Below are 14,916 nucleotides of genomic sequence, written 5' to 3' on the forward strand. Positions count from 1 at the left end.
ATATGTCTGGAGGTATTTTAAATCATTCCCCCCAAAAAATAAAATAAAGGAGCAACGGGAGCTACAGAAATGTGGTTTGTTGCCTGAGAGCAACGGTATGCCATAGAGGGTTAACTTTAGCGAGGTAAAGGGCGTGTCTGTCTATCTGTTACTTTTCCGCACATCATCCAGTTCAGTGAACTCCAGGGGGTCTTTAACTGTCGACCCATGAAGGTGCGGGGTCAGTAAAGTGCAAAGTGTTTGCTTTTTCATATGATTGATTCTCATACAAAATTATCTGAGTCTTTGCCACTGCGGCTGGTGACATGATGACTGTGAAGCAGGGAAAACAAGGTTTCAATCAGTTTTACAAAGACATCAATTTCAAAAAACCACATCATCCTACTGCAAAAATATATACATATATTTTTAAATTGTTGTGTCTCCATTGAGCAAATATACTCCGTACTTTCATTTTCTCATACACCGAGCTCAGTCGAGAACACACCTCAGACTGTGGAGTGTGACTTGGCGGTAGAAGTGCATTAATCATCATAAATGATAACAGTGTTAACAGTGTTAAGGCAAAGCTCCAGAGTTTAAATTTCTCCTGAAGAAGGTGACTGAACTGAAGTTCTGCTGATGGGCCACGGGACCTTTTTTGGTGTGTGAACACGCCAGAAGTCATGATTTATAGTGAAACCAGAACCTTCGACTCCTGACAGCAAATCGGATGACAAATGGTGAAACAACCTCAGTCAAACTTGACTCACCGCAGACACATTTAACTTTATGCTTTGCTTCCCTCTGTGTGACGAGACGCGAGACTTTTTTCCAAAGCAATGTAACTTCTGAGCCGAGATACGTTTCAGAGACAAGAGCCTCCCCCTGAGTGTGTGACGTCTGGAATCTGACAAACATCTGGAGTGTTTGTTTAGGACTTCTACTAGTACTACTACTACTATAGACTGCATAACAAAATACTGTCTAACACAGACCCAGGGAACAGATTTTATTATATTTTCTTGCATATTTTTTCTGATTTCTCCAATCAGAATACAAGCTAAAGAATATTCATATATTACATATACAGCAATAGTTGGTTAAATATCTGCAATCTGCAAAGAAGTAGCCAAGTCTTTTTGTGTTGTGAACCTTGGACTTTGGGAAGGTTATTCCAGAGGTCGGATCTGTTCAGTCCAAGTACAGTGTACATCACTGAATCCTCCTTCAAATGCCTAAAATGACTGAGATTTAAAAATCTAAACAGGTGAGTCCAGACAAGTAAAGTCTGATTATTTAATTACCACCTCAAAATGACCTGAATATGCCCTTTGAAAGTGTCTCCAAACTGTGCAATAACAGCTGGGGGTATTCTACAATAGCTGATGCAGACAATATACCCTGACCTGTGCAAGTGTGAAATGTAGGGTAAACCTCAAAGAATGTCAACAAGCATTGGAAACGGGCGCCAGTCAAACAGAACGCACACAAAGTCCAGATAAAGGGTTGGAGGAAGTGGCGGCTGGAAAGAATAAAGGAGGGACATCGGACACAACGGAAAACCTGATATGTACACATAGTCAGGAATACCGACAAAAATATGTGAATGGGAAAATAGAAAAGCATGGTGTTTGTTTTGCTGTTTCCTACTCTTTCCTATTAATAACGGAAGGGATACACTGGTTCCCTTGCAGGAATGTTAATCTTCCTAAGAGCTTTAGCCAAGAGTCCAGTGGCCCAGTGAGTAAACACTGCTCAGCTCAACGGGACAAACTGCAGGTCATAGAGAAAAGATACAGTCCTGGAAAAGAGGAAATAAAAGCTTAATCTAAGGCATCCTTATGGTGCACTGCAGCCAAGTAAACTTGTGACAATACCAGATGTTCCAGTGTCACTGAACCCCGTCTTCCACGACATGGTAAACAGAAACAGGATGGCACTTGTAGGAGGTCTGAGTTATTTATTTGCTACTTTGGTTTATGTTAAGAACATCAAAACATCTGAAAAATGAAAATAACCTACACAAAACATGACACAATTCAGTTGCACCTCAGTGAGGGTGTTTTCACACCTGATAGTCCAGTAGACTGGGTTCAATTGGGACCAAAGTTACATTTGTTTCATTTTAAGCTGTTGCTGTTCGCTTTCACACCGCACTGTGCCAAACTATCCAAACCCTTTGAAAAGCCTGTTCCCCAACTCACCTGGGGGGGCGCTGCACCAAGAACCTCTGAAGGAAATGACTAGAAAACCTTTTGAAGAAGACTCTGAGCTCAACTTCCTTCTTCACAAAATGTAAGCAAAAATGTAGTGGTGTCAGATTTTAACGGTTGTATGATTTCTCTTTTGTCGTTGGTAAAAGACTACGAACCATTTGTACCGCTAGCGCTAGACTAGCGCGTTTGTTTTGGTTGTATTTATCCAGAATGCTCTGTAGTACAATCAGCTTCCTGCTTTTGGAGCAGTCGCGTTTCACCTTGCACTCACATAATATTCATTCTTCTGTTGGTGCTGATGAAGTGTCACTCATCGCAGGATGCAGGATGCTTGAAACTGAAAGTGAACCTGGAATATTGACCTACTTTCTGGGGCCAATAACTTAAATCAAATTCTGAAATGGTCTGCTGATGGTCTCAATTCATATTTATTACTTAAGTATGAAAAGTAATAAGACAATGAGACAGAGATGTCATGCCAAAAGTAATATAACACGAGCCGACAGAGCAGGACACTGCGAACTCAAAAACCATAGAAAGTAAATGAACATCCTGAATAAAAACCTGTTTAATTCCAAAAGTGGCTTTGATCCTGGAAGGGAGGACTAAATTGAGCTGGCCTATCAACACAAGGACTGGAAAGGGTGAGTAAAGAAGCATAAAGGTTCACTTCTGAGGAAAAGCTTAGTGTGCCGACTTTCCGTAACTCTGACATGCATTACTCATTAATGCTGCAAGAAAGCGCTGTTTATCTTGGAACAGCAGCCGCCTCTCTCTTGCTGTCATATTTCTTTAGAAAACTAGCAAGCTCTTTCATGCTCTATTCATATCAAAAACAGATCAGATGACATAAATTAGGCTTCACTGAAGATAGATTGAGCTCTTCTATTTTAAAACTGCTCCAACTGTGCTGGACATTGTCCCGTTTTTTCTTAAATAGACATAAAACAGATTAGATGTGTAGTCTGTGGTTAGATTAAAGACCACATGGTGCACACCACGCAGAGAAAACAAAGAAGTTCAGTGTTGTTACACTTACGCACTGCAAAAACATAAACACTTACCAAGTATTTTGGTCTAGTTGCTAGAGCAAATATCTTGGTTCTCTTGAAATAAGACAAAACTAAATTACAAGTAGCTTTTCAGCAAAATATAGGAGCTTGTTTTCAATAAATAATTCTTTAAAGAGACAGTCTTACGTATTTTCCAGGCACATATCAAGTAACTGTTACCCACAGTTGTTAGAAAAATGCTGTATATTAAGAAATTATATGACTTAGAATAAATATTACTTCCTAATTTAACTCTGTCTCTTTAAAAACTCCTGCTGATTCTGAAACTCTGCCTTCAGGAAGTCATCACAACATGGAAACTGCAGCTCTGAGGAGGAGCTTCGCCTAGGAGGCGGGGCTAGGTCCCACCATGCGTTTTGCACTGCTGAATGATTGCCACGGGAGATTCGAGGACTCCTCAGACATTCGTAAAAGAATCAAGGCAACACTCCAGGTATGTTTTTGATGAGGAGTTAACATTATAACATGACATGAAGCTCAAAACAGTTGATTTAGCATAATACTGCCCATTTAATATGGATAAAAATATGCTAGTTCTATTGGTAGAGTATTTCACTTGTAACAAAACATTTTCCCAGGTTACAAGTGAAATGTTCTGCCAGTTGAACCTGTATTTTTTAATCAAGACTCAGGAACTATTACCTTAAAATAAGCTCCTGTAGCTTGTTGAAAAGTTACTTGTAAGTTAGTTTTGTCTTATTTCAAGTGTGCTAAGATATTTGCATTATAAACGAGACCAAAACTACTTGGCAAGATTTGCAGTGCAACAGCAGTATGACATATGATGAACCTCCAAGACTATTAAGTCACTAAAGCTGCTCGCATCCTTAACCGATTTGGGAATTTCTACAAATGAATCACAGGAAGGCTTAAATTTGGAGAGGAAAGTCATGTCGGAGTAGGAATTTGGCTAAATTTGAGCAGGGTGGGACTGTCCATCTGAAGCTGTCTGGAATAATAGCTTCCACAGGATTTATAGTATTAAACAGAGGGGGGAATGAGCAGCACTTTGTGCGTTCCTACGTGATGAACGTCATTCCTCTTCACAACCTCCGCCCTCGCTTTCAGCCTCCTCCCGTAACAGTGCAGGCCCTTCTTCCATCTGGGTAGTGTTGTGCATCACATGGCTCATGGAGGCCCCTCATTTATTCTCAGCCTTATCACTTCAGGGCGGCCTGCTTAGTGTCTCACACCAGCCACACATCATTTGAAAGCTACAGTAGCCATGTTCTTGCCTGCAGCTGTTTCTAATGAACCATGTGCTCTGCAGAAAGAGAGCTGTGGGCTTCCTGTGACTGAAAATGATTTTCTGTTTAGAGCGCCTTGCAAAGCATTCTTTGAACTTCTTCACGTGCTGGCGTGTTACAACCACAAATTAAAGGCGTAGTACCATGTAAAACCCACTTTTTAGAGATTTACATCATGTTATGATGTTATTCCCTTATCAAAAACACACCTGGAGTGCTGCTTTGATTCTTTCATGCATGTTTGAGAAATCCTTCAGTCTCTCGTGGCAACCATTCAGCTGTGGAAAACGTTTGGTTGGACCTAGCTCCACCTTTAAGACAAAGCTCCTCCTCTGAGCTGCAGTTTCTAAGCTTCTGAGCTCACAGAAGGCATTGTTATGGTGTCAAATTTATTTTAAGTCATATTTCATATGCATATATATAACATTTGTATTTTATGTTCTAAAATAATTTTTTAGAACGACTGAAATTAACACTTGTAGTCTCATTGGGATTTGGTGTGATAGACCAACATAAAGAAATGCAGAATTAAAGTGAAAAAAATACATATTGAAAGTATTTACACTTCAGAATCTGAAAAGTAGCAAATCAGCCACCATATGCTGTGTTCCAGTTACCTTGGAAGTTGGAACTCGGAGCCAGGTTTGATGTCATGGCGTTCCATTTGACAGAGTCGGAGAAGCTGGGATGTCAGCATGGAATTGGTTGTAATACCTCTTACAAACATAATTATAAACTTTCAATAAACTTTACCCGTAGCATTGATTTTAGACACACTCTTGCAAGTGGGTCTTGTAAAATACATGTTTCCACTACAGCTTACTGCTGTTGACATGAGGAGTGGGCATACTGAAACGCAAAGTTGGTATTACAAGTTGTAGCTAAGGGTAATCGGAGTTGCTTCCGCTATCCAAGTGGAAAATTTGACTTGGGAAAGCGTTCCAGCTTATTTTTCCGACTTGTAGTTGAAATTTTCCAGTTCCATACAACTGAAACGCAACATGTCAGTCCGTAATCACTCCAAATCTTTCTTTAAGGGTATTAGAGTAAAATGCATCCTACGTTTTCCTTGCACTTCACAGTAATTCATTGAGTTCTGTTGATCTATCCCAATAAAAACATTGTAGTCTGTGATTGCGACATAGAAAGTACTGCAAAAGTTCAAAGGGGTTTGAATGTCTTAGCAAAGCATTCAAAAAAATGTTTTGCTCTACAAAAAAATTCAGGCATCTCATTGCTGGGAATACTACATTAAACTTGCAGGGTTTGATTCCCAGCTGTCAAACACAGACATAGGGATGACAGATCAAGAAAAACAGAGAAACATCTTGGCTAGTTTGTTAAACTGTGTACAAGAGCGAAACGCAGTTCTTTTACTCATCTGATTAATGTTCCAGGCTCAAGTAAATACAAAGTAACCAAGTATCTGTTTAAAATCACACTCTAGCATGTGGCTGTGTGCTTCTGTTCTGGTCTCGTCTTGGTAAACCTTGCCCGGCTCTCTGTGGGGAGTGCTGTCACCGAACAGCAGGGATTATTAGTGTTCTGATGGGAGGGCTGCTGAGCTGGGCATTCCTCTATAAAGGCTTTAAAGACAATAAAAGTAAACAGAAATAAGCCAGGTATGAAGGATCTCTAGAAGGCTGCTCAAAGGAAAGATGGCTGAACCATTTCCAAGAGTGAATCCTTTTGATTCACACAGTGCCAACATCTGGAGTCCAGTTAGTCTAAATGTGTTTCAGTAAACTGCGCAAAGACAATCCAGCGGACAGACGTGGAATTCAAACCGACTTCTGGAACGCTGTGACGCACAGCAGATCTGCTGAGCCTGCAGCATCCTATTTTTAACTTTTTGGCATCTAATGTGCTCCAACTTTGGATCCACGTAACAACAGGAGAAAAAATGGTAGAAAGGGAAATGAAGTGCAACATAAATCAAGGCCTGAAGTCAGGAGTGTCTCTTGGCTTCATGAAGACAACAACATCAATCACACCTTGTAAACACCCTCCTTATCCAGCAGATAAGGAGTTGCTACTTACATGCAGATGTGCATGTGTGCATGTGTGCGTGTGTGTGTGTGTGTGTGTGTGTGTGTGTGTGTGTGTGTGCGTGCGTGCGTGTGTGTGTGTGTGTGCATGTTGGGCAAATTTGAGTCAGGGACACAGAGCAGACAGCATGAGTGTTTAAGGATCGACTTTGATTAGAAAGAGTGAGGCAAGGGCCCTGCATATCACTGGGAATACATACACTTTGACCAATCCAAGTAACAGATTAGCTTTGAGGTCATTTCGGCAAGAAAATCGACTAATTAGTGCAGACGAGAAGAATCTACAATATGCTGAGTGATAAAAAAAATATTTACACCCTTTTCATTTTTCTACATTGCAGCAACAAATATTCGTGTTTACATATGAGTCAAGATTGGTTAAAAACTAACATTAGATTAAGTGCTATCAACATCATGTTGTCTTACACTAGCATGATGGCTGACATTAATGTAGTCTATTCAGAAAGTCAACTTTAGCCTTCTAAGTCAAAATTAGCAAAAAAAAAAAAAAGCTAACATTAGCTTAAATATCAGTATCATATTGGCTTACACTAGCATGATGGCTAACATAAAATTTTTTCCAGTCAGTCAATTTAAGCTTTTAAGTCAAAATTTAGCTAAAAAGGTAACGTTAGCTTAAATGCTATCAATATTACGTTGGCTTGTGCTAGCATGGTGGCTAACATTAATTTAGTCTAATCAGTTAGTCAAAATTAGCTAAAAAACCTAATTAGTGTGTGTGTGTATTTTTGATTGCATGAAATAGACTTATAAACACAGGAGCATAAGTCTAAAGTAGAGTCAAAATCATATATGTTTTCTTTTCTTTTTACAATTAAGTCAAAAAAAGTGCTGGACATTAGCATTCAGTCCCCTTTAGTTAACTCTACCACATGGTACTTTGATTCATACTTTCTTTTATTGTAATTAATAATATTTTTTTCATTTAGCAAACTCTTATTCATAGTTATTTCTCCCCTTGGAGTAAACATTTGCAATTAGGCAATTTTGGATTGTGAGCTGCAGTTTTTAGATATTGGTTTTAATAATCAGGAATCAACTTTATTTCACAGCTGATACAGCTCCTCATTAACAACCATCTTACAGCATTTTAGCTAAATCAGTAATGGAACGCTTAGAAAGGACAATTATTGTTAAATATGTAAACTGACCGTTTATACTGTTCTACAAATGTACACAAAGTGTCATGTTGGATTTTATTCATAAAGGATAACGTTATGAATAAAGTGTTGATCTACATTTATCTGTCAGTGGAACAAATTAACACTTTTTCCTGGCACAATGTGCCTCTTGTAGTCTTCTAAAATGTGTAAAGTGTGACACAAACTGTATAAGTGTTTTAATATGAGACCTGGAATTTATTTTCCCCAGAACTTTAATTTATCCTGCCCTTTTCTTATCTGAGTTTCCATTGTAAAGTAAAAAAAAAAGCCAGATGATGTCTCAGCAACTGATTATAAGTGGTAGAAAGCTATTAAAACTACAACCAATAATTCTGTAAGAGTAACTATGCTTTAGAATGTATAGTCTCTGCACAGTCATTTGTTAAACAGGGATTGAGAATGGATAACCAAAAACAACATTATTTTAGTCTGACAGAATATTTCTTGTTTGTTGTACCACTTTTCTTTTTTTATTAGACTGACTCTGACAGGAAACACTTCACATGTTCAATAAGCAGTACATGTTTCACCCATGAATATCACTGGTGGCAACTTTTCTTCTTAATCATAAGTTAGTTTCCTACACGAATATTCTGACTACTCAAGACTAAACCATGCATCCACACATTAAGGAAAGTAGAGCTACCATTCAGCTCCATCATAAAGTCATTATGTACTAGATAGTTTCAAGTAAGACTGAAATTCGTTTTCCCATTGCTCAAAAAGAAACTACAAGAATTTCAGATGTAATTGTATAGTTTTCTATACCGTGGCACAATAGTTTCTACGCTCCTTGTTAACAACTTCCACCTGTTCCAAAGAATACAATACGTGGGGGCTTGATTTCCTCAGCAGCGTTATTTACAGTAGATGTAAGATTACTTGTTGGAAAGGTCCAGAAATATTTTCACTGCCAGTGATGCGGTTTCTGTTGAATGTTAAAGTGAAACAGAAAAGGAAATACGGCAGATTGGATGCGTATGTGTGCGCGTAGATGGGGTTAGGGAGGGCGCGCGCTGTCACAAACGGAGAGAGAGAGAGAGAGAGAGAGAGAGAGAGAGACCCGGAGCTGCCATTCAGATGCTGGAAGTCTGACAGGAAACTTTCTCATTCCTCTCCTCAGCAGCAGCAGCAGCAGCAGCAGTTTACCGTCTGAACCACACATGTTCGGACCCTGCAGCCGGATCCACTCACTCTGAAGCTTTGGTTCTGCCGGTCCACGCTCCGTCGGCACGCTACTGAGGCTCGCGTACACCAGGGCGAACCTGACATAACCTGGAGACGCTTTGGACCTTCGTGACAGTGATTTGTTTGGAACGATGGAGACTTTGTTTTACCTACTCGCCTTCGTGTTGACCCGGGAGGGTTCGGGTCTTGGATATGTCGCCGATTCCAGCGTTCAGGCAGGTCAGAGAGCGGCGAGCAGACACAGGTAAGCTCACGGGGGAAACACGACATTGTTTAATTAATAATTAAATGTTTGGACACCTCGACATATTTCGACGTCATTTGTGAACTAAACTAATTAGTCAACTAATTAGTTTAGTAAACACATGCTATGAGTGTTTCACTCATAGCATGAGTGAAACAGTTTTTGGCTTTTCTTCACGTTCCAAATGCAAGATTAAATTTTATTGGAATTTTATCAGATAGACCGACAGGCAGGGTTGCATAAATAGGGGCGAGCAATTATCATATCGTTTATCATTTATCTTGATAAGTTTATTGTCAGGTTAAGATTTTTGATTTATCGTTACCACAATAAATTCCAGTTAATGTTTAAAACACGGACTAATACGTTATGTTTTTTAATTATTATTTTCTCCATTGTTTGTTCCAGCATCAGTAATTAGAAAATATGATTAAATGAAGTAAATAACACTTCTTTAAGTCTGTGGCATCCTGGAGAAGCTTCTTTCAAATTTTCAAGAGCAGCATTTATGTTTGTGACGTTATGAACTATGTCACTCAGTTACCTAAAAAAGAAGCAATAGTTTTTAATCATAATTTTTATCATTATCACAAGAATGTTGTGATAAAATTCTATGTTCATATCGCCAACCCCTGCATGAATTTGAAAATAATAATAAAAAAATTACATGTTTTCAAATTGGTTTTACAAACCTGAAAAGTCTGACATGCATACAGCATAGTGAGTTAGTTATGAGTTAATGCTTTTGGCTGAAAGAACACAGCTGCATAGTTTGAAGGTGTTTCTAAACCATGGCAGCACATGTGCAAATAATGTGGAGACTTAAGTTTTTGAGCATTCTTCTTTTTAGTAAATCCCAGGTGGATTGGATGTACTTTTGAAGTCCTGCTGCGGGCATCCAATTGGATTTAAGTCTGGACTTTGACTGGGCCGTCCTCAAATACAGATGCGCTGGAAGATAAACCTCTGAATTAGTCTCAGGTCTTCCGTTGCCTCTGACAGATTTTCATCCAGGATTGCCCTTCATTCATTTCCCCAGAACATTGTGACGCCATGATGCTTCCACTACCATATGTCACAGGAGGTAGATCATGCTCAAGGTTTTGGTTTCATTGGACCAGAACAGCATGTGTTTACTGTCTCCTCTTTATGGCTTGTGACAAACTGTGGACTGTACTAATTTTAGCTTGATCTAAAAATAAAACTCTCAACTTCGGCCTGTCAAAAGTTCCTTGTGGAACTCTGTAGCTCCTCCAGAGTTACCACTGGCCTCTTGGCTGCTTCTGCATTAATGCTGTCCTTTCCTTTGATTGCCAGTTTAGGTGGACGGTCACGTCTGGCAGAGGTTTTCTATGTTCAGATGATGGTTGAAGCTCTGTGGGATATAATTTTATCATCTAACCCTGTTTCAGACTTTCTCCCTGCCCTGTCTGCTGTGTCCCTTGGTCTTCATCATGTTTGTTCACTAACAAACCTCTGAGGCTTTCACAGAACATATAGGTTACACTTCTAAGGGTTTTCGTTTGTTTAAATTTTTTTTTACGCTTTTCTGATTTTTCTTCCACTACACAATTGTGCACTACTTTGTGTTGATCTATATCTATCGTGTAAAATCTTAAGAAAATACACTACTGGTTGTAGTGGTCCAAAAATATGTGAAACTACTTCTAAAGGTGCTGCATATCGATTTATTGTGATTTTAAACTCTGAAAAACAAAATTTTCTGACCATTTTAGCAGAAAAAATGGGAACCTATGATTGATAAGTTCAATCCAAAAGACAAAATTCCTTCATCAGTTGAATAAAGTGCTTTACCTTTGCAGAGAGCCAATGTATTTTAAAGTGAAAGGACCTCTGGAGTTACACATGCACTGACATCTCTTTTTTTTTTTTTTTTTTTTACAGGAAATGTCTCATTGGTTATTAGGACTCTTGCTCAGTGGGCGCTCTGAGTAAGAGCGCTGTGTGAGTGGGTGGTGGGTGTGTTGGGTGGTGTTGTGGAGATTCTTGGAGCCCTGAGATAGACAAGGCTTCTAAGGATTACAAATATTTACTGTTCCAGAGCCTTTGGTGCAAGGTTTTCAGGGGGTCCATGACTTCTTTTTGAGGCCCTCTGCGTCAGCCTAGTGGTGAAGGAATTCATTTCTCTAAGTCTGGGGATTATATTGACGAGGAGGTTGGGGGAGTAACGGTTGTAATGAAATGGATCTAGAAATGTCATTTTTTTTCACCCCCTACTTTTGCCTTCATATTTATTGTGACATAATTTATACCTTATGTGGGCTATAAGTGAAATATTCCAAATTACAAACCCCAGCAGACTTGGGAGCAGTGTTTCAGACCTAATCCGACCTCCTGTATGGAACGCTAAGGAAATTATTTAGATTACAGTGATGAATAATCGCTTACCGCCAAGACATGACTGTTTTTATTGTGCACCATTTTCCACCTTTAGAATACTTGGAAGAGGCCCACCACATATGAGCGTAAATCTGTATGCGCGTGTGCGTGTGTGTCGATTGTGTGCTTGTAAATCAACAATTTAGCTCACTTCGGTTAGCCAGATGAGTGGCGAACGGGATGGTGAGCATGTGCGAGTGTTACAGAGGTCACAACAGAAATGTCAGTGTGAATGAATGACACATCTCCCTCCATGTGGTGATCTTCTGCTTGTTTGCCTGCATGTGTTTGCACTTTGTGCACTCAGGGCAGAGCTTTGACTAGGGTTTCCTGCTCAGTTTGGCTCAGTCTGCGGCTGCTGCTGCTTCTGCGGTTGCACTGGCTGCCTGAGTGATGAGATCTGGTCAATCTGTCGGTGTACGAGGAGGCCGAGCTTTTGATTGCTGTGAAGGAGGGAGGCAGTTGGAGGCAATGCATTTGGATAAGACAAGCAGACTGGATAAACTGAACTTTTTTGTTCAGAGAAAATTGGAAGAAATTGTATTTGGAGTGAAAGTAAGCAAGCAGGCATGACAAGAGGGTATGGAAGTGCAACAAAAGGGGCAAGAGGGTCAGTGACATGACAGGAGAAAAGACAGGCTGATAGGATGAAGAGGGGGCTTGGGTTGTTGATGTTGTTGAATGCCTTCTGTCTGAAGGAGTCTGCTTGACTGGCCTGTGCCTTCGACACAAACACACACGCACACACACAGTGACACATTAGGAGGAAGAATGCACTGGCCTGTGGCAATTCGGTTTGCCCCTCTGACATCTGTTTGAACTCAATTGATCTGTTTTGACAGATGTGTGAAGTATTCCAAAAGTGGCAAAGGCTATTAGACAAGGTCTTATGGGGGATCGGGAGGACCCAGAGTGGTTCGACACAACTCCTGCCAAAGTTTGAGTACAGCCCGTCATCCCATAAAATTCACCGAACAGGACAGCGTAGTTCTGGCTAGACAAGTGAAGCAATTTTTGCTCATTTGATGAACAAGATGTTCAATCACCACTGGATGGTAGCAAGAAGTTGAGGCAGGAAAGGAGTAAGCCTGCCAAGGTTTTAAACTAATTTTGACTGGCTTTATTTTAGTGAGTGTAAAAGTAGGAAATTCAATCTTACTTGGAGACTACAGGACCTACGCTACCAGGATAGGTTGCGTAGGTCCAAGGTCAACGATCGCCTTAATAAAACACACTCAACATTTGGGCAGGCCAGATTGTGAACCACAGGAGTCTGTTTTAAGATCAGAGTTTAACAAATATACCTGTTTTAGGGTACCTGAATAAACTGAATACAAAAGCTTAGCCAGAGATTAGCTCTCTAAGCTAGCTCATAAATCACCAATCCGACTGACCATAACCTGCAAAGATGTTTAGTTGCAAGAATAGAGTGAAACCAAAGGATGCTCGGTGTCTATGTAAGTGGTTCCACACAAAATAAGTGTCAGATATCTCCTATTCTAAGGAGGACGTATTATACACGTTGTGCATGTTATTGTATGTCCAGTTGGATCTTAACTGTTTCTGAAAACAGCCCAAGCACTTAAATTTTTTTTTTTGTCAATAAGCTAATGTTTTATGGTGTCTGATGAATGAGCTGTTTCAAAAACCCCTCCAATTGTTGAGTCACAATCAATGAGCACTGCACCGTTACCTAGCAACCCCAGCGAAGACCGGCCTCTCATATAGCAATCGCAGTGGTTTTCTTTTGCTTTATAACCCCCTGGGCACTTTGTTGCAAATGTGGTCCGTCATCGCCACATAACACCTTCAAGGTGCAAGATTTACTCTCTGTTACATAAATCATTTGAATGGGGTTGTGACTACTTCATTTCATGTTTCAGAGGGGTGACAGTGGCAGGTTAACTCTAACCCACCCCTTTCTGTTTTTGTTCTTTCAAAAACAAATGACAAGTAGACTTCTAAGTCACAACTTTAAGCATATTATTAAAGAAGCTGTAGATAAGTGTTTTTCACTAATAAGTGGGTCTACCCAGAGTATGATGTAATGTAGTGCCAAAAAACCCATCCATCTTTTTTTTTTCTCTTTCTGCTTACATGCATGACCAGAGGCACCAAGAGAGTGTTGCCAAGAGGAGTTGTGGTAAAAATTGGAACAGCAACTCACAGACAGGAATCGGGCTTGAAAATACTGTAGAGTTTTGCCAGTATGGGCACAGGAGGCCAACAGCTGTCTGTAATTTAGCATCCATTAAAAACTGTCCCTGGGCAAAATAATGAATCCCAGTGGGTCTAGTGTGAAGAACTACAGTCTCTTTGTTCTCCTCCCTTTGTGAATTCCTAGTGTTATATTGTCGGATAATAATAAACTACAATAGAATTCTTCATAGTGACAACGTCGGTAGATATATATCTGAACCAAACAATAAATGATGATACAGATAATTCCTCAAAAGCTGGGACACTGGGTGAAATGTAAATAAGTTACTGAGTATAGCAGAAGTGATAAACCGGTTGCACTTCTAAATCCAAATTTGCTTGTATAATAAAAAGACTTACACCATAGTCTCTCAGAAAATAGGTCTATGTTTTTTTTTTCTTTTAATTTAAAAAGTCTTGCAAGGCTTTAGATAAACTGATAATAAAACAGTTTAAGAGTAAACAATGACTTTAATAGGACTTAATTTCTGTCTGCTTTTTAGTGCACACAGCTCCGGTTTTTGGCTCTGTGGACGGTTACGTCAGCCAGTTGGTCCAGACCTAAACACCTCTCAGGGGTTTTCATTTAGGACCACCATGGAGTTGAATTTTACAGTTTTAAGTAATATATCTCAACAGCTATGGTTATAACAGTGGAGATTACTTTGAAAATGACTGCAGCCCTCTACATTCTGCTTAGGTGGAAGACAACAAGGTTTATCTTTTAAACTGCAGAGGATGTGAAGTAGAATGTTACTCAACACCACTGGTGGGCACCACTAGCTTAAAACTTAGGTGCACTAACACTAAAGTTCTATACCAACATGGTATGTAGCTGAAGCTATTGCTAAAGTGCTATACCAACATGGTATTTATGTGAAGCTAATGCAAAAGCATGATACTAACATGTTATTTAGTTGAAGCTGAAGCTAATACTAAACCCTTGTTCTAAAACGGTATGTAGCTGAAGCTAATGATAAAAATTGTACCAACATGTTATTTATCTGAAGCTAAATAACATGGTATGAAGCTTAAGCTAATACTAGAGTTATACCAACATATTTATCTGAAGCTAATCCTAAGGCAAGATACTGACATGTTTTTTAGCTGAAGCTAATACCAAGGGCGTAGGAAC

At 39.6% G+C, this 14,916-nt stretch overlaps 1 protein-coding gene across 1 annotated transcript in view; it reads left to right on the forward strand.

Moving 5' to 3' along the window:
* Positions 1-8,821: 8,821 nt before the first annotated feature.
* The window catches only part of emilin1a (elastin microfibril interfacer 1a), a 46,826-nt gene continuing 40,731 nt past the window's right edge, over positions 8,822-14,916 (forward strand). The window contains exon 1 of the mRNA XM_015038423.1: positions 8,822-9,182. Coding sequence (XP_014893909.1) covers positions 9,070-9,182 — 113 coding nt within the window. The 5' untranslated portion in view covers positions 8,822-9,069. The remainder of the gene's footprint in view (positions 9,183-14,916) is intronic.

This window comes from Poecilia latipinna, unplaced genomic scaffold (genome assembly GCF_001443285.1).
Source record: "Poecilia latipinna isolate Pla-1442-1.1 unplaced genomic scaffold, P_latipinna-1.0 Scaffold441, whole genome shotgun sequence".
In the NCBI taxonomy this organism is placed as follows: Eukaryota; Metazoa; Chordata; class Actinopteri; order Cyprinodontiformes; family Poeciliidae; genus Poecilia; species Poecilia latipinna.